General features: G+C 42.6%; 2 protein-coding genes across 3 annotated transcripts; one reads left to right on the top strand and one right to left on the bottom strand.

Moving 5' to 3' along the window:
* Positions 1–5605: 5605 nt before the first annotated feature.
* On the bottom strand, positions 5606–11081 carry LOC137870591 (xyloside xylosyltransferase 1-like). The gene is made up of 4 exons (XM_068707996.1): positions 10654–11081; positions 9839–10471; positions 5730–5877; positions 5606–5625 (listed from the first exon to the last, which is right to left on the bottom strand). The coding sequence occupies exons 2-4, from the start codon at positions 10376–10378 to the stop codon at positions 5606–5608; spliced, it is 708 nt and encodes a 235-aa protein (XP_068564097.1). The 5' UTR covers positions 10379–10471; positions 10654–11081.
* A 1054-nt stretch (positions 11082–12135) lies between these two features.
* LOC137870330 (serine/arginine-rich splicing factor 11-like) lies at positions 12136–19939 on the top strand. 2 transcript variants are annotated; one of them, XM_068707473.1, is made up of 12 exons: positions 12136–12487; positions 13948–14081; positions 16764–16873; positions 17257–17346; positions 17454–17500; positions 17590–17723; positions 17906–17987; positions 18115–18228; positions 18444–18533; positions 18648–18719; positions 18803–18974; positions 19150–19939. In XM_068707473.1, exons 1-12 carry the CDS (start codon positions 12366–12368, stop codon positions 19354–19356), a joined length of 1374 nt encoding a protein of 457 aa, XP_068563574.1. In that variant the 5' UTR covers positions 12136–12365; the 3' UTR covers positions 19357–19939. The 2 variants fall into 2 exon arrangements, with proteins under 2 accessions (XP_068563574.1, XP_068563575.1); XM_068707474.1 differs by lacking the exons at positions 12136–12487; positions 13948–14081 and adding an exon at positions 14101–16508.
* Positions 19940–20272: the final 333 nt, after the last annotated feature.

Below are 20272 nucleotides of genomic sequence, written 5' to 3'. Positions count from 1 at the left end.
CCTTTTAGTGTTTGATTTTTTTTTCTTTTTACGTAAGTCAAGTCAGATGTGTGGTAACCTGTACAAAATTGGTTCTGGCTAGGCACTGCCCATCCCACTTCCTGCTTACATATCTGAAGAGCCTGATTTGAGCAGCAACCAGTCAGGCTATATGTATTTGGCTTGTTGGTTAGTCGGGGGCAGCTGGGATATCACGTGAGCGGCTTGCCACCATGTCTGCCGTCGTTGTGTTCAGATTAATAGATGTTAATTGTCGTTTGTGAATTAATATTGAGGTACTTATTAACAACCTGACGACTGGGCCAGGTATAGTTTTGCCTATTGTTTCGATAGCACACACACTAATACTTGTATTGTCTACATTACATTACAGTCATTTAGCAGACGCTTTTATCCAAAGCGACTTACAATAAGTGCATTCAACATTGGTATTCAAAAGATCTACTAGTCACCAGAAGTCATAAGTACATTTCCTTTTCCAAACAAGCATCTAAGAGCATGAAGCAGAGCATAACTCAGAGCCAAAGTACAGGGCAGAAACAAGAAAAACAGTTAGTGCTATAAGTAATACGAGTACAATAAGTGCAACAAGCTAGTATGAAAACAATAAGCGCTAAGTGGAAGGCTCAGGGTAGCACTTCCTGAAGAGGTGGGTTTTCAGCCTGCGCCGAAAGATGGGCAGCGACTCCGCTGTCCTGACGTCAGTGGGAAGTTCATTCCACCACTGTGGGGCCAGGACAGAAAACAGCCGTGACCGGGTCGATCGGCCGCCAGGACCTCTGAGCGACGGGGCAACCAATCGCCCCGAGGCAGCAGAGCCAAGTGGTCGGGCGGGGGTGTAAGGCTTGACCATGGCCTGGAGATAGGAAGGAGCTGTTCCTTTCACTGCCCTGTAGGCTAGCACCAGAGTCTTAAACTGGATGCAAGCTCTTACAGGTAGCCAGTGTAGAGAACGGAGAAAGGAAGTTGTGTGGGAGAACTTGGGGCGATTGAACACCAGGCGAGCTGCGGCTTTCTGGACAAGCTCCAGAGGTCTGATGGCCGACGCCGGGGCTCCGGCGAGTAGAGAGTTGCAGTAGTCCAGGCGGGAGATGACAAGAGCCTGGATGAGAACCTGCGCCGTCTCGTCAGTCAGGAAGGGACGAATCCTCCTGATGTTGTAGAGCAGGAATCTGCAGGAGCGTGTAACGGATGAAATGTTTGCCGAGAATGACAGTTGGTCATCCAGGGTCACACCCAGGTTCCTCGCAGTCCGAGTTGGCGTCACCACGGTATCATCAATGGTGATGGACAGGTCCCGGTGCGGGCAACCCTTCCCCGGGAGGAACAGTAGCTCAGTTTTGTCTAGGTTGAGCTTGAGGTGGTGTGTCGTCATCCACTTCGAGATGTCAGCCAAACACGCAGCGATGCGCGTCTCCACTTGGGATGTCACCGGGGGGAAATGACAAGACCAACAGGGTGTCATCGGCATAACAATGGTAGGAGAAGTCATGCAAGCGAATAACAGAACCCAGAGATGTTGTGTAGAGCGAGAAGAGAAGGGGGCCCAGAACTGACCCTTGCGGAACCCCCATAGTCAGCATGCGTGGTTCCGACACGGCCCCTGTCCAGGTCACCTGGTAGGATCGACCCGTCAGGTAGGATGCAAACAGGGAGAGTGCAGAGCCTGAGACGCCCATCCCCTCGAGGGATGAGAGGAGAATTTGATGGTTCACAGTGTCAAACGCCGCAGACAAGTCCAGGAGAATCAGGACAGAGGACAGCACGTTCAAGTGTTTTGGATAGAAAGGGTAGAAGAGAAACCGGTCTGAAGTTCTTGACATCAGAGGGGTCAAGTGATGGTTTCTTCAGAAGGGGGGTGACTCTGGCGGCCTTGAAGGCCGTGGGAAAACATCCTGAAACAAGAGATGTGTTGATGAGGTGGGTGAGGAAAGGAAGGAGTTCAGTCGCAATAGACTGAAGAAGAGGGGAAGGGATCGGGTCAAGGGAGCACGTGGTGGGGCGGTTCGATGTAACAAGGTTGAGGACCTCGTTAGGGGAGAGAGGAGCCAGAAAGGGTAAGATGGGGCGTGGAGATGGGAGGGAGAGCTGTGGGGGCAGGATTGGACAGGGAGAGAGGGGCTGAGAGAAGCAGGATCTGATATAGTTTACCTTCTTGTCAAAGAAGTTGGCAAAATCATCAGGGAGAAGGGAGGAAGTAGGAGGAGGGGGTGGGGGTTGGAGGAGTGAAGTGAAAGTTTTAAAGAGTTTTTTAGGATTGGAAGCAGAGGTTAGGATTTTAGAGCGGAAGAACGCAGCTTTAGCAGTAGATAGAGAGGAGGAAAAAGTGGAAAGAAGAGCTTGGAAGTTAAGAAGGTCCTCCGGGAGTTTGCCTTTTCTCCATTTACGCTCAGCCTCTCTTAGGCTCCGTCTATCAGTACGCACTGAGTCCGACAGCCACGGGGCAGGTGGAGTTGGGCGTGCAGGCCTGGAGGTGAAGGGACAGAGTTTGTCCAAAGTAGAAGTTAGGGTGGAGAGGAGAAGATCAGTAGCAGTATCAGGGGATAGGAGAGAGAAGGATTCAGGGTCAGGGAGAGCAGAGGTGACAGAAGAGGAAAGATCAGCAGGGGAGAGGGAGCGGAGATGACTCTGGGTAGAAACCATGTGGGTAGGTGGAGGAAGTGATGGAGCAGAGGATAGGGAGAGGGAGTAGAACATGAGATAGTGGTCGGAGAGCTGGAGGGGAGTGACAGAGAGGTTAGCAGTAGAACAGTGCCTAGTGAAGATAAGATTTAGCTGGTTGCCGGCCTTGTGGGTAGGAGGAGAAGAAGAGTGGTAAAGGTCAAAGGAGGAGAGGAATGAAAGAAGAGGTTCAAGCTTATCGGTTTGGATGTTGAAGTCACCGAGCAGGATGAGCGCCGAGCCATCGTCATGGAAGTGCGAGACCAATGTGTCGAGCTCCTCCAGGAACTCACCAAGAGGCCCTGGTGGGCGATACACAACAGCAATGGTGAGCTTGACTGGATAAGTGACAGTAACAGCATGAAATTCGAAAGAGGACGAGGAGAACTGAGGAACAGAGACAAGAGAGTATTTCCATTTTGGGGAAATTAGCAGGCCGGTACCACCACCCCGCCTCGCAGCTCTGGGAGTGTGAGAGAAAGAGTACACATCTGACAGAGCTGCGGGTGTGGTGGTGTTTTCTGGTGTGATCCAGGTCTCAGTTAGAGCAAGAAAGTTAAGGGAGAGCAAGGAAGCGTAGCCTGAGATGAACTCAGCTTTCGGCACTGCCGACTGGCAGTTCCAGAGTCCCCCCGCCACCACTCGCTCGCCCCGAGCTGAGAGAGTAGGATAGATGAGGTTAGTGGGGTCGCGGCTCCTGAAAGCTGCCCAATGTCTACGTGATCGCCGGGCAGAAGACCGGACAGAGATAGGATGCAAACACATGGTAGTACACGCTCGAGAAGTCTTAGCTTGCCGAAGTCGGGCTTGAAAAAGTCGGCCTGTTGCCTTTGTTTGCCCTAGCCTTCGTTTGCCAGAGGCTTGAAAGCTGACGCTTCCAGCAGTGGTTAAGTACAGCTATCTACTGATTGCTCATTGTCTGCCAGGAGTGGAAGCTCCTCCTTTGCAATCAGTGAACCAGGCTTGATCAAACAAGCCGTTTCAAACAAACAGAAACTCAGATAGCACTTCACAACTGAGGCCACTGAGACAGGCCTAAGTACAGCTATCGAGACAGTTCAAAGCAGGTTACTTTAAAACAGGCCTAAGTACAGTTTAAAAAGCAAGAACAAGATACTTATCACATGCAGGTGAGTTTAGAAGTTCAGCTGGTCCACCAGGAGATGGATACACTGAAGTTAAAACTCAAACTGGATTACTTATATCCTTGAGAGGTGGAAGCTCCTCCTTTGCAATCAGTGAACCAGGCTTGATCAAACAAGCCGTTTCAAACAAGCAGAAACTCAGATAGCACTTCACAACTGAGGCCACTGAGACAGGCCTAAGTACAGCTATCAAGACAGTTCAAAGCAGGTTACTTTAAAACAGGCGTAAGTACAGTTTAAAGAGCAAGAACAAGATACTTATCAAATGCAGGTGAGTTTAGAAGTTCAGCTGGTCCACCAGGAGATGGATACACACTAGAAGCAGGGGTGCTGTTTAGACAGTTTTTGGTTTTCATCGAGAAAGCTCAAATAGTGACGTTTTGCTTCCTTTTAGGTAAAGTAGCAAAGTAGCAGTTGGTTACAGTATAATTTATTTGAACAGCACCCACATGCCCGTTTAAATTTTTAGTACACCTCTTTGTTTGTGATAATCTAAGTTCCTTCCTTGTAAATAAAATAACTTTAATATACCAATTCCATCTGTTTTTTATATTGCTGAACATAGTGAGCTGGGTCGTTCCAGGCATAAGACATACAGCTTCAGCTTCGTACAAGGGACTACTCAGGAAAAAATGTTTGTCGTATAAAACACCCGATGCCACAATGGCAATATGATTTAAATTCAGTCAAAACAACTTTGTGCTTCACCACAAATTACTTTTCAGAGCTGACAGCTGAGTGAAAACTACACACTCAACAAATTTCCCCCTGGGGATAAATAAAGTATCTATCTATCTATCTATCTATCTATCTATCTATCTATCACTCAATCATTCTCCCACCAAAGCACAATCTTTTATTTATCATCCTGGTTGGCTTTAAGATATCATCTTTTTCCTCTTTTGAATCTTAAGTGATAGCCTGCTTTTCTAAGTAATGTAAATGGCATACTTTGATGTGCTAAAACCTGAATTTGACCACAGGGATTGTCAAGCCATCAAATCTGGACATGCAGCATATTTCTTTGGTGGAAAGCTAATAAATGAAAAAATTGAGGTTCCAGCTCAGGCCGATTTCTAATACTGCCCTGTTTATGAAAATACTTTCATGCAAGTAGCTGCTGGAAAACTCTTCGCTTCAGAGTGGAAAACACATCACTATACCCTCTGATCATGAAATGTGAAACCCTATTAAAATGTTTTCATTATTATGCCTGAATCATAACTTTAAATAAAGAAACCTAAAATGTGACGGTGTTCTGCTGTCTGCAAGACAGAGACTTCAGGTTTCATATGTGTGCCTCTAGAGACTTTTCATTCAAAGCTCATTGGTTTGAGTCATTTCTGTACGGATGCCCCATCCTGCACATCCACTGAAGTAAACTAGAACAGAGGAGATCGCCGCCATCGGTCAGCACCAACACAGGGGGTACTAATGTGGGCAGCAGCGACAGAACACCTCCTTCCTTCCTCGCTCCCCAGGGCCTCTGCAGCATGCCACGTGTCTGTTAGATACCTGCCTGTGCTGCCTTTTCCAGCTGTGCACCAGCAGTGCCAGGATATAAATGTAAGTATCTGAGTGAATTTAAAATATGGTCTACCAGAGGAGAAGAGTCATTTTGAAGCTATATTAAGTAACATACAGTATTTATGCAAAGAAATGTGCTTTTCTTGGGTGTAATACATAAGTCTTTTTTTTTTTTTTATAGCCTTTCTTTCTTGTTTGTGTATTTTATTTTGCATGATGGAAAAACTAAAAATAAAGTATAAAAAAAAAAAAAAAAAAAAAAGAAATATCACTTAGGTCATCTTTGGATTGACTTAATAAGACAAACACATAGATCAGCCATAGTTTTAAATCTAAAGCTAAATCTGTGGTTATTTAACTGACAAAAGAAATGGGACAAAATATGATTTTTCTTACTGTCGGGCATGATGTGATGCATAGCAACAGACAGGAAGAAGATGGCATCGCTGTAGTAAGCACCAGAGCCAGCGCTGAAGTGCTTCTGCATGGCCTCTACAATAGGGAACAGCTTCTGTGTGAGAGCCACCACGTCATGAAAGAACACCTGCAGATCAATAACAGTGGAATCATGTTAGTACAACAAAGTCCCATATGCAGTAGCGCTGGAAATATATGGAACTACTAAAGCTATTTATTTATGAGACTGTTGGTACATATCACCCTATAGGAAGATCTTCTGATAGCACTATGTTCACGAGTTGTGATATACGCCAACGTTGAAGCCCATGGGAATGTTCTTTTAAATAGGCTTTCCAGCGGACAATGAGTTTAACCTATGTACTCCTTTGTGCGTGAAAATAAAAATGTGTTGGTTTGGGACGAACAGTATTTCCAAAAAGAGAATCTGGCCTTTTACTGGTCAAGCCTGACATCAGAGGCCTTTGTACTGTATGTTAGAGGCCTCAGATGAAACCCGGACAATATGGCTGTCATATTGTAAATCAGGCCCATGTGCCTCGATGGGCAATCGTTTAATGATCCCTGACAGATTAAGGTAAACCCCCTGTCATTTGTGGAAATAAGGGTTGTCCTAGACTGCTGTTAGTAATGTGATGTAATTGCACATAAATCACTGCTGTGGGAAGAATAAGTGATATTAGTCCTGATAAATGATTCTCACTCACTGGGACTGCAAAGAACACATGTTCATTCTATGAAATGAACTATACGAGTTGCATCACAGCACTAATATCAGAATCCATGTTCATGTTTCATATGAAAGTACACATTTGTCTTTTAATCAGACGATCTGCGGTTTGCTCCCCGGCTCCGCTAGTCCATGTGGATGTGCCCTGGGGCAACACACTTGACCCACAACTAATGGGTGTGAATGGTTAGTTAGAGTCCTGATGGGTAGGTGGCATCTTGCATGATAGCCCCAGCCATCAGCGTATGAACGGGTGAATGATGACATGTAGTGTTAAAGCGCTTTAAGTGGTGGGAAGAATAGAAAAGTGCTATACAAGTACAGTCCATCTACCACACAGCACAGTGCAACGGTCATTGCTAGTTTTAGACTGGAACTACACACACACACACACACACACACACACACACACACACACACACACACACACACACACACACACACACACACACACACACACACACACACACACACACACACACACACACACACACACACACACACACACACCTCTGAAAATTTAAAGCTCACAGATCAAAAAAAGAGACCCCAGCCTGCTAAACTCTTATTTCTAAAGAATTAGAAATTACTAGAAATGACTGATACATTGTATCCTGCTAACAGGATATTAAACTAGGAATCATATCACAACACTGTGTCCTCTGTGCAAATGACTGAACAGCAATGAGGCACACGAAGTTGTGTGACTGATGGTCAGCGGTAATGAGCACAGCCTCTGGGCAGCGTGACTCTGTGGGCTGTTTGTTGCGAATGTCAAGTGGGTCATTGAATTTACCCCTGTTGAGAAGTGATGGGAGGCTAAAATTCTTGCATAACCGCTGTCTTACCCTCATGCTCCTTTTAGATGAATAATTGAAAGAAATGAAGCTCAAGTTAAGCAGACAAGGATGTCAACACGCTCACACACACACACAAAACGCCTCCGCCGGGGAGCCCCGACCCATCTGTGACTTTGGTAGGACTTCAGTGCGTGCACTTCAATAGAGACAGACGAGACAGTGGCTGTACTTGTGGTTGTGCTTGTGTCAGTGGTCATTTCATGATTCATTATCTCAAACCATGACGTTTAAAAGCACTGGTCTGGAATGATACCATGACAGTTATTTAACCACTGGGAGTACATCCTGCTGGTACAATTTATGCAGCATGTCACTTTGATTTAGAAAAGCAACAAATTGCATGAGGGAGTTATAAAGACTTGTTTCCTTGGGTCGAGATGTACTAACTAGAGCCTGACTGATACATTGCCATTGATATTATGGGGCTTTTTTCTGAGAGTGGACAGTACGGGGATGACAGGAAACAAGGTTTGGAGGTTGGAAACGACATGTGACAAAAGTCTCTTGCCAGAGTCAAACCAGGGAAGTCGTTCGTGGTCAACACCTGCTCAATACATACCTTGGTCACAATTATTTAATAACCAAAATTCAAGAGACCTAATGGCCCAACATTATAGCCCCACTGATAAATAGTTTGGAGAAGAATTGTGACCAAGCTACATACCGAGTGTGACATTTTCCAGTTGAAATGTCACAACATGCATCAACATGTCAGTGCTCTCTGGTGGGCAAACTACGTGATGGAGATAGTTTTGGTATTACTGTGCAGTAATTTCTTGCTGACATTAATAAAATATCAACAATATGCTAATATTGGCTGATATATCTACCTCACTGTCAAACTCAGTATTAGTCAGGCTCTGCTATGTACACTTGAGTTGCAGTGTGTTGAGAGCACCCACTACCAACAACACCTACAGTAACAGCACCATAGGCTGAGGTTAGTCAGTGAACTTGAAATACCTCACAAATACACTGTATTTTCACAGCACTGCTTCCAAATTATAATTTTTCTTACAGGTTTCTGGCTAAGTCAATATAACAAAAGAATGTGTTTCTTATTGCCAAAATGTTTGGACATTAGTTTTTGAAGTCTTTAATTAAGAACCTGTTGAAGAAAATCAACAGGTGTGGTAGAGTAATTTTTGCATTACTCTACCACACCTGACATCTTGCTAATACAGCCAACACTGTGGACTACACGTTTTGCATCTAGGCTAACTTTGGAAGGTTGTGCACAGAGCAACTACTAGTATTGGCTGAGTAATACTTGAAAGGCGTGGGTGGGGAGATAATCTCTGCATAGCCGTTTGGGCTGTATTTGTGAGAAAGAGACCTTGTCTGCTCCTCGAACACCCTGGTGTAAACAGTGTTAACGGATCGATTTCATGTTGGTGTAGCAGGTCTCACAGCCCGTCGCCATCATACAGTTTGTCAGATCTTTTCCAGTACTTTACATCACACTCTTCAGCTGTGCTCCTCGAATACTTTGAGCTTGGAGTACAGAGAGTGAAATGACCAGGAAGCAATCTGACCCACAGGCTCAAAACTGCCAAGACGCCAGGCTGAGAAAAACCTCCAACCAACCCGAGCAAGCATGGGATCGGCCTGAGCAAATACAGAGCTGTAACAACACCAGATGATGTAGAAGATGATGAGACATTCCTGAGAGAAAAGGCCAAGCTGGTGAGGAGGATTTGGAAAACTAATTTGTAAACAAGTGTATGACCTTGCACTCTGTGACAAATACAAAAGAAGAGAAACAACTGACATCGCATGAAACACAAAGAGCAACAGAGAGGGGATAGATCCTCTGTTTTGGAAGAGAGAACACAGAAGCTGAGGGACATCCCCGTTAGAGAGGGATTCGTTTGGAAAGCCAACACTGCCCCCATGTGTTTCAACTTTAAATAGCACGTCCAGTAATTTGTTCCTGAATCTTAGGTCACTATGCAAGTTCTGCAACTTCACTGAAACTACAAACTGTAAAGCATACCCAATCCATCCAGCTATCCACCAGGTGTGTTGAGGTGTGAAAAGAGTCAGGACGCCTATTAAACTTCTCCCTCAAGCTCTCTTTTTTAGATTATTTTTTATTCTTTACAAAGAAAATTCTACAATACAACCCTATGAATTATTTCCTTCAACTTTGGGTGTGGGTGTAAGCTATACTCTCTGTCAAAATGGTGTGTTTAGGCAAATGAAAGGACTCCCAAGCCAGAAGTTAACTTGAGAAAGCTCTTTTGCATCTTAATACCAATACTAACTTAATTTTATCTGCCACAACATCAATAAATACATTCTTTATAGTGAAAAAAAAATAACCCAAGATCTCAATATTATCAGACCTCAAGTCATTTCAATTCACATCAAAGGCAACTTTACTGGACATAAAACTCATCATTAAGTCAAACATCTCAGGGGTTTCTTCTTCTTATATTGAAATCAACAGATAACAGAGTAATGGTACAGTGCACACACATTTGTAGACTTCCTACCTCGTACTTAAACGTTGCATCAAGGAGAAACTCCTGCAGCATCCTCTCTCCCAGTTCTTTGCTGGCCTGGTCGCTTACAAAATGAAGGACCAACACCTCTCCTTCAATGAAGTCTCCATACTTAACCATAGACAACATGGCCACCCTGAACTTGTCCTGCAGGCTCCGGCTCTTGTCCACCTTGGTGAACATCATGAGTGCATGGAAGCGTTGGTCACCCGTGTCAGCATTGTCCCTTTTCCTGGACCTTAATCCCTCACTCTCTAATCCTACATCTCCATCTTCCTCCCTTTGCTCTTCCAATCCAGCTGGGTGGGAAAGCCTGGTGTCCACAGTTAGGTCAGCATCATTCCTGTTGGCGTTGTGGGTGGCCTGGGTGTGCTTGATCCTCTTAGTGGTGCTGGAAAAGTTCTGCCTCTCTGAGCCAAAGTAGTAAAAAGCTACAACAGCAAGTGCTGCAGCCAGGAGAAGCACAAACTGATAGGACCTGAAAGTACTGATCCTACCCATGATTTTGGCTACCAGTCTTAGGATGCCCATATCTCCTTGTTGGTGGGGGTATACAAGGGAATACTTTCACCATTTTGTGTCTATTTAGTTCATAGCTTGTTTTGGTGAGTTACCAACATTTTCCTGTAAGAGAAAGAATACTCATGTTAGTCTTGATGCACAGAGATGGTGCTGCCAGCCAAAAACAGTCATACGTCTGGCATGTTACCTTCACATTTAGCTTGTAAAGCTCTAATTCCCCATTTTTAACCATGCACAAAAGATATAACTTATACTGAAAAAGGACAGAAGGAGACCCACTGTACCTGTCTCACGTCGTTAATATCTGCAGGTCCATCTTGTTCGCAGTGTTACTGGAGGCTTACGTGCATGTATTGATGCAACGACCTCGTAAACGTTCACGGAATGTCATATAGTAATAACAAATACCTGCAGCATGTCAACTGGTAGCGAGGATGCTAAGTTAGCAAGCGACGACTTTGCGCCTTTCGTTACATATTATATGGGTAGCGTTAGCGTTAGTCGAGCTGCCCTCTTCGACGCTGTTGGTTTAATCCGAGCACAACGCCACCCACTGTTTGATTGTTTAAATGTATCTTTGCTTACATTAGCCGTTATTTAAGTACAGCGATTGCATTGCTTTGTGATTTCGATAAGCAAAACGGCAATAAGGTTAGTTGAAGAAATCACAAGCTAAAGCTAAAGCTAGCAGCCTAGCAACAAAATGCTGTGACACAACTTTAGCCACACCCACTTTGTCTTCAGCCGTATTCAGAGCCATGCGGCCTTTTTGTGCAGTTGGAAAAATGAGACTTGGCATCGAAAGGAATTAAATGTATTTATTGATGTCTTAATTAAACATTTCTTGAGCCATTCTTTTTTATGATTTTACATTTAAGATTCTACAGTTTACATCACACATTTAAATACTAATGATTTCGACATTGTCTAACAATTATTTTAAGTATATAAACAACTCAACCAAAGTACTAGTGGAGTTGCAGAAATGTTTTAAAAAGTTGGTTAGGTAGTTTCTAAACCAGCAGTGATACTATAATATTTTACATTATAGTTAAAAGAAAACCTAATAACATAAACAATACATCCGAATGATATACTACACATGATGCACATTTTAGCCTCCTTGTCCTGTTTCTGGGGCTTTATGTACTGTACTGTACTTGTGTAGAACTTTACTTCAGTCTTTCCATTTGAGGCTACTTCACTGCATTTCAGCAGAATATGTTACTAGTACTTTTTATTCCACAACATGTATTTGACAGAGATAGCTCCTAGTTACTTTCTAGATTATGATTATTTACTAGTTCTAGGCTGGTAAACGCTCTGGCAGCTATATATATATAAGTTGATGTAGACACATTGATAACGGTGTATATGTCTGACAATTAGGAACAATAAATTGCAGTGCAGGAATGCCATACTACATTTTAGGTCTTTTACAAAAAAGTGTCTCACATGTTAGACAATTTGTCCCCAGAGAGCACTGACAAGTAGATTTTTTTCTCCATTATCCATCCTAGTATGTAAATCTAAGTTTTTTTTTCTTCTGTTATGTGTTTCTAAATCATTATAAAATGTTTTTAAACTCACAAATATTGCTGATCGGTACATCAGATATGATGTAAAAGTATTTTCAATTCAATCAACCATTGGTAAGTTAGATAGCAACTAAATACATTATTTTACTTGAATAGGACACTTCTTGTTTGCTCGGCTGAAGCTCATAAGTACGAGCTTACAAACTCCACATGAACGCGCCAGCATCTCTGCCTCGCGACATTTTCAGCAGTGGCATTGTTGCTCTCTGCTGACGGTCGTCGTCGATTTGCCACAAACAGCAAACGTTAACCATCTTCTATCTACAGGAAGAATGCAAGCGTTTGCAATCGCCTAATGTTGTTTTCCTCGTGAACATTACCTAGCTCGTCTTTTTTGGTTTCAAATCCAGACTCGTTGCTAGCATAAAGCTACGGTAGCTTGTTTAGCACTCGCGAAAATGAATTCCAACACGCACGTCATTCAGGTGACTAACGTCTCCCCGAGCACGACGTCTGAGCAGATGAGGACTCTGTTTGGATTCCTCGGAAACATAGAGGAGCTGAAACTGTTTCCACCTGAGTGAGTATTGTGAACTGTACATGGGTAAAACGTTGCCTTACCTGACTTGAGGCCTGTAGTGTCGAGTAGGCCTCGCTGCACGGCATGCTAACGTTAGCCCGCGCCTTTAGTGAATGCAGCAGCAGTCACTCTCCTTCACGATTACTTCAACTAAGGATCATGATTGTTTTGGATTAATCGTTTAGCCCCCAAGTGTCAGAAAATATATATATATTTTAATAGCCTTTACAAGTACCTATATTATTAGTCAATATTAAATTGTTTAATGCCCAAAGATATTCAATTTGCAAATTGAGTAATTTGTGCATTTTCTTTTAATCCCATCTGGCATTTTATAGACTAAACAATTGATTGCTCAATCAGAAAAGTAATTGTTAGATTAACCAATACTTTAAATTAACATTAGTTGCCACCCTAGATGTAACTGCTGCAGCATATTTTTAAATGTACTAAATGCTGATTTTAAACAAAGTGCAAGAACAAATTAACTTGGTGTCAATATTGTTAATGAGCTACTGCAATCTACAGTATTTTAGCATTGACTATAGGAGGAAATAATTGTTCTCTGCTTTGTATCTTCCTGAATTGAGTTACACCTGACTTCTCAGCAGGTAGGACATGGCGAGGACTGTAACAACAACAAAGGTTCAAAGTGTCAGTGATTGGCGGTGATATTTGATTCCCAACAGATTGACGATGAGCAATGTGCCTATTACAACGCGTTATAAGAAAATATGTTTAAGATGTATTGTATCAAAGCAGATAATGTAGAAATTAGAGAGTGGGTGAGGTTTAGCAGCCTGTACTCTATTATTAAAGGTATAATATGTAGCATTGTCGGTTGCTGTTGGTAAACAAACACCACACTGCGGGAAAGTGCCAAAATGTCGGCTTTTGAATGAATACTGCCGATGAAGGGGAATCACTGAAGCACATAAAAACTCACAGTAATGTAACAACCCGTTGGTCGTCAAATACCGCCGCACCATGCTGACGCTAAAGGGTGCTATGTCTTGTGCCTTGGTATCAGACGCCAAGGGGCGTGACAAAGCGGTGGTATTTGATGACCTGGGAATGACAACGGCATACATCCTACATGCTCTTATTAACTTGGGGTTACACATCCACGTTTGGCCTGAAGCATCTTTGCTGACGCCCAGAAACATCCTAAACACAGTGAAATAAGAAGTAACTACAAAATACAGGCAGAGGACAGGGTCTCTGTAGATGGACACCACTGCACACTTCTTGTGGGTCATAAGTGATGATTGAGAGGGATATGGCTTTATGTTTGTTTTTTAGGAAAATGCTGCATATTGTACTTTTTTAAAAAAAAAATTGTTTTTTAAGTTAGTTAGTTGTCCCAGGGGACCAAAAATATCATTACGGTCAGTTTGAAGAAGGCATGTTGGGTCTCCTTGTTCGTATTCTTTGCACAACATATCTGTATTTTCTTCCAGTGACTCTCCCTTGCCTGTGACTTCACGTGTCTGTTTTGTAAAGTTCCTTGAGTCTGAGTCGGTGGGAGTTTCTCAACACCTGACGAACACCGTCTTCGTGGACCGAGCCTTGATCGTGGTCCCTTTTGCTGAAGGTGGGTGTTTTGTGATATTCTTGTCTCACTCACTTGGCTATCTCTGAACATGCATCACAATGTGTAGGTTGTTTTGATAGAATTGCAAACACTATCTGAAGCCATTGTGAGTTCTTTGTGACCAAGCAAAATTCGCTAAGCTTTTCAGTGCTTGGCATTTCTACGTTTATAAAAAAGGGAAATGTACATTTGTGTCCATGTCTGACAATCTAGCTGTAAACTTCTCTCTCTGTTATTTGTGTTGTGGTTTTCATAGTGGACAAGTCATTTGCAGAGAGTCCCTTCCTTGCTGGCTGAAAGTGGTCCTCTGCTGCCATCAGGAGATTAGAAAAAATAATGGCACCAGGCTCGCAAGCCCCCTTCTCTCTCTTGTTCTGCAGTAAAATATTAACTCTTTATTTTTATTTTTTTCTCTCTGTTCAAGGCATCTTTTATAAAAACAAAATGAGCCACGCAACTCATCAGCAAAATAGGGGTATGGACTTCAAGCTTGAACCATTTCTGATCCTCTATTTATATTTGAACCTTAAGCACCCTAGGGTAAGCCTGATGTAAATGTCCCTTTGTGCTCGAACCAATTGCTACCAACAATGCGTTTCAATTCATGTCACTACAGCCACTGTAGGTCAGTCGCTTTGCATCAATTCCAGCGGCATTTTGCGTGTGCTATACACCTCTAACAAAACTGTTTAACGTTGGGTATACTATATAATTTATTTTACGTAGCATACAAGCAGTTGACAGATCCACCCTGACACTCCTTTGTCCATTAATATTTACTGCAACGCTGTAAGAAACCATGAAAGATGCTGCATATACACAGTGGTGTTTTCAGTTAGCTGGCTCAAAATATTTCTAGGTTTAAGTTAGGCACCGCTATGTTGGGAGTTTGACTAGGTTTCCAAACTCCAGGTGTAAGTTGCCCCGCCCCTAACGGGTTTAACAAAACCCAGCAATAGAGTGAGGGAGATGTCAATCAAGCACAGTCTTGCAGGTCCACATGTTTATACGGTCTAATCAGCCAAATACGTGACAACTGTATTGTGTCATTAAATGTAATCCTAGCCTGATTAAGTTAGTGGGGTGCATTACAAAGGAATATGTAAATACTGGATCTGGACTTGGTATTGGCAGAGTGCTGATATTTAATGGCTCAGATCTGGGTAAAATGTTTTGGACATCCCTACACCAGCACAAAGCATGCAGGATAGATGCTGTGCATGCTAGGATAGATTTTGAAGGTGTGTGTGTGTGTGTGTGTGTGTGTGTGTGTGTGTGTGTGTGTGTGTGTGTGTGTGTGTGTGTGTGTGTGTGTGTGTGTGTGTGTGTGTGTGCGCCGTCATCTACACAATTACTCTGAGCAGATGTTTTGGAAGTCAATAAGCATATCATTTGGTTATAACCATGAGAAGCACACCAACCGGCATTAGCATCTACTTGCTCCAAGCCTTGTAATATTTTACTTTGTGCATCTGTATTTCCAAATTTTCACTAACATGCAAGAGATAAAAGTAGTTTTAATCCTCTGCTTGATGTTGCAGTAAAAAATGCTTTTCATTGACCCTCTCCACACATGACTACAAGAGTTGAGTGAATCTCACGTTTAACGGTGGTGTTTCTTTTGTTGTTGTGTTTTACAGTTCTTTTTCCTGGTTCAGCCAGCCCTATATACCAGGCCCTGCTGAAAATGCCACCAACAGTTTTGTCTTCTGCAGCCTTATCCCGTTTCTCAAGTGTCCTTTCTGTGTGTGTGTGTGTGTGTGTGTGTGTGTGTGTGTGTGTGTGTGTGTGTGTGTGTGTGCGTGTGCGTGTGTGCGTGTCTGTGTGTGTCTCTCTCCCTCTCCCCTGTTAAAATGTAAAATGTCAGATTAAGAAATAGCCTGTTTTCAGATTGCACCATGGATGATCATCTCGATAAGATTTTCCCTTTTTGAATTTACTGTTTGATTTCTTCAGCTTTGGGCACATTTGTCATGATTTTATCACAGCTTTTGCTGGTAATAGCCCGTAACTGTTAGTGCAGTTTCTTTGACATTGTTTAGTATTTTTAGTGACATGCTGTTGGCCAAAACCTAGCAGTACTGTAGCTTGTTAGCAATACTTTATTTGGTTGGCAAGTTTTTGTTTTTGTTTTTTTGTGGTGGAATTGTACAAAGTAACCACCAACAAAAGCCTAGAAAAGGTAATATGTCTGAACCTTTTCTGTTTTTGTATTGGTAATGGTAAGTAATGTTGAAATGTACCCTTGTCTACACCCAAATCATGAACTTTCTTTTCTGTATCTCAATGTTTTTGTGTGCTTTATAGCGAAGCAGCCGGCACGAGTCGCTTGTTCATAAAACATCTAATGAAAGTTGAGAGCACATCCCGCGGGACAACTGGCTGTGCTTGCTTACGTTTGGTTCATGACTTAAAAAACAAGTACAGGTGAAAAAATCTTGGCAGTGTTGACCAGTGTGTATTGTGACTTATAAATTCATAGCTGCTAATCATACAATCATACTTTCACAAAAAAAATCAGGGATCAAGATTTACAGACAAGACAAAACAAAGTGAATTTTTTTTTATTTATTCATTATTTTAATACAGAGTAGTTAGACAGAGGTGGCTTGTCTGCAAGTCTTGTTTGAGTGTTCATCAATGTTTGTGTGGAGCATGGACTGAAATGTTGTTTTTCTCCAGGAGTCATTCCTGATGAGTCTAAAGCTATGTCGCTGCTGGCTCCAGCCAATGCCGTGGCAGGAATGATGCCTGGGGGAGGCCTTCTTCCAACACCCAATCCTCTGGCAACAGTGAGTTATGACACTAAGTTTGATTCTAAAGTATACATTATGTTCTTGATCATTTTGGGTTTCTGATGTAGATTGTGGTTGCCTTTTTTTAAAGATCACTAGTAACGGATATTTGTGTTATTGTTGGATAGTTCAAAAAAGTTTTGGATCTTTTTCATCCCTGTTGAGTTTGCATGTTTGTTGAGATACTGTCAGGACTGAAAGTGGTGTTCTTTTTATAAAGTAACACTGATGTAGATGGGTAATGATTCAGTTTATCGAAACACACTGCTGACAATTAAGACACAAGGCTGTGTTGCATCTGCTGGATGCTTGATAAACAGTTTTGTGGCGAGTCCTGTTAATTAAGCTTTGCTTAAAGTGTAAGTGTGTCTGTATTTCAGATGGGAGGGACACCATTTGGAGGTCTCGGAGCTCCCAACATGGAGCAAATGGCTGCTATGGGAATGCCGGGCCCTAACATGAACCCCCAGGTGAGCACATGGTCGGTCGGTCGGTCGGTCGGTCAGTCAGTCATAGTGGCAGCATGCTTCAACAAAATTTCTTTCCAATTTGAATTCCCCTCTCCTTTCTTTTTCAGGCTCTTTCTGCAGACTTTCTGAAGCTCATGCAATCCATGGATCCCAAGTAAGAAATTTTACACGCTCTCATTCAGGGTATGCAATCCATTGAGCCTAAATCATTTTTAAAAACTAAATAATTGATGGCACTTGCAGACTTAATCCATTAGCGGCCGGACTGAACTTGAATCCAGGGCTGAAGAACGATGCGTCCAATAAGGAGATTGAAGAGGCCATGAAGAGAGTCCGAGAGGCCCAGTCTCTAATCTCTGCAGCCATTGAACCAGGAAGTGAGTGCTCTGCTTTCTCTTGTTGTCTTTTACAGAAAGGGCTACTTGTTTTATGTAGCAGTTTATAGTACATTATAATGAATAAAGAAGCTAATGTTCCATTTAATTAAACATTGTGCTGGAATTGTCAGCTTTTCAGTATTTGTTCCTGTGAGATATTCAATTTTGTCATTGTTTTGCAGATAAAAAAGATGACAAGCGCAAACATTCCCGCTCCCGTTCACGGTCAAGGCGAAGACGGTCCAGATCTCGCTCAAGACACCGGTAAAGACACCGGCATGACAAACTCTCTCTGGACAGATGTAAACCAAATGACATGAACAAGATAATTGACATCTGACGGCAATTTGCTATGTTTTTTAAAAATGTGATACCGCTTCATTTTTGGCAGACGTTCGAAGAGCAGGTCTCGGCGGAGGTCCCATTCAAGAAGTAGGAGGAGGTCCAAGAGTCCACGTAGGAGGAGGACCCACTCTCGGGAGAGGAACCGCCACAGCAGATCTAGGTCAGCATCTCCATTGTTGTCCTCAGTAGTTAAATTGCTGCCTCATCAAAGTTTAATGCCGACCACTTGTGTTCAACCACTGCTTTAGGCTGTCGTTGAAGTTCTGATTTTTATTTTTAAACTTTCTTAATACATAATACTTTGTATCATTTGCAAGAGCTGCCAGTACATCCAGATTTTGCTATGGTGGTGAACCTTGCTTGTGTCTTGATCAGGGACCGGAGGAAGGAGGAGAAGTCTAAGAAAAGGTCAAAGACGCCCCCCAAGAGCTACAGCAGTGCCAGGAGGTCTCGAAGCATTAGTCGGTGAGTGGTCTTCCTTTCAGTTAATGTGATTTACATTCATTAAAACAAATGACTACGTGGTAAGAATGACGTAAGTATAAAACTGTATTAATTTTTTACTTCTTTGTGTCTCAGGAGGCACAGGCGAAGCCGCAGTGCATCTCGGTCCCCCAAGAGGAGGTTGTCCAGATCTCCATCGCTCAGACGGTGAGATGTCAAACACCATTTTTACATGCAATACATTCAGTCATGTATTTCAACAACTGAAATGATACATTTGTCATGTTCAGTCACAAGAAAGAGAAAAAGAAGGACAAGGAGCGTGAGAAGGAACGAGATAGAGACCGGAGGGAGGACCGGAGCAGAGACGAAAGGGAACGCTCGGCCAGTAAGAAGAAGAAGAGCAAAGACAAGGAGCGAGATCGGGAACGCAAGTCTGACAGTGAGAAAGGAGATGTTAAGGTATTTTTAGAATATTGTTTTTAAATGAATGGCAACTAATTAAACATCCCAGAAGATGGGCCTTTTTTAAATACTAATTTATATAACTGTCATGACCCTTTCTGTCCGTCTCTCTCTATCAAATGCAGTAGGAATGCCCCAAAAAAAATAATCTTTCAAAAAATTGTCTGGACAGGTGACCCGGGATTACGATGAAGAGGAGCAAGGGTATGACAGTGAAAAGGAAAGAGAGGAGGATGACGATGAGAGGAAGAGCGACTCTGACTCTGCCTCATCCCCCAAAGGCCAAGAAGAGGTGGAGAGGTCAGAGGGCCACATCCCCAAAAAGTCCAAACTGAATGGAGATGATCACCATCAGGAAGACATGGAGATGAGTGACTAGGAACCAGGCAGTGTTAACTTTCCACTTTTATATTTTTAATATAGGCCACAACATGTCTGTGCCTGATTACTCAAAGTTAAAAAAGAACAATTTGTTATCTTAACTGTAGAAGCTTTGGCGAAGGAGGGACTTTAGAAGAAAGGCGGTCAAATAATTTTTGTAAAGATGAGGAAACGAGGACTAAAATATGAATAACGTGAGACACGGTTTTAAATAGTCATTGCTGTACTTTTTTAAGATCCTGTTGACTTTTTGTTTTTTTATTACCTTTTGTGTTTAAACTTTGTCTTCCTGACAGAGTACAAAGTGTTTCCCACTAAAATTCTATGTAAATATTTTACTTGTCGGGATTGAGTCCTTTCTTTCTGTGACTGTTGAGTCACTTTAACACCCAGCACCAACTTCATGGTCATTTTTTGTTTGCTGAACAATTTTGCTTTAACTGTAATGCACGTCCTGTTCAGATGACCTTACAATTTACAACCCATGGTAAGTGTACACTGTAGATTGAAATGTGTTGTTGCAATGAAATACTACAATAGGTTTTCCAAAGGAAACTAATAAAATTGGGTCAAACTGTCAACTTGTCTTGTCACTGAATGAAATATTTAAAAGCAAAAGTTGGCCATTTCTTTAATCGCTTTCTGTAACTGCTGTACAATTCTGAAATGTCAGTTTAAACTTTTGTGTTTACAGATTAAACGGGGGTTATCAAAGTTTTAAGGACTTCAGTTTGAATTTAGGGTACCAGCATACGTATGTTTAAGGGACACAGGAAAAGTGCATCCAAGCTGTATACAGTAAGGATGGGACTCTGTTGACTTCAACTGAGGGGGTAATCGGGCGGTGGAAGGAGCACTTTGAGGAACTCCTGATTCTGACTAATGCGCCCTCTACTGTAGAGGCAGAGCTGGAG

Source organism: Cebidichthys violaceus, unplaced genomic scaffold (genome assembly GCF_023349555.1).
Source record: "Cebidichthys violaceus isolate CVI_PGR_0920_01 unplaced genomic scaffold, fCebVio1.0.p SCAF_13, whole genome shotgun sequence".
In the NCBI taxonomy this organism is placed as follows: domain Eukaryota; kingdom Metazoa; phylum Chordata; class Actinopteri; order Perciformes; family Stichaeidae; genus Cebidichthys; species Cebidichthys violaceus.
Note: the sequence above shows the minus strand (reverse complement) of the source record. Positions and strands in the feature narration are given on the sequence as shown.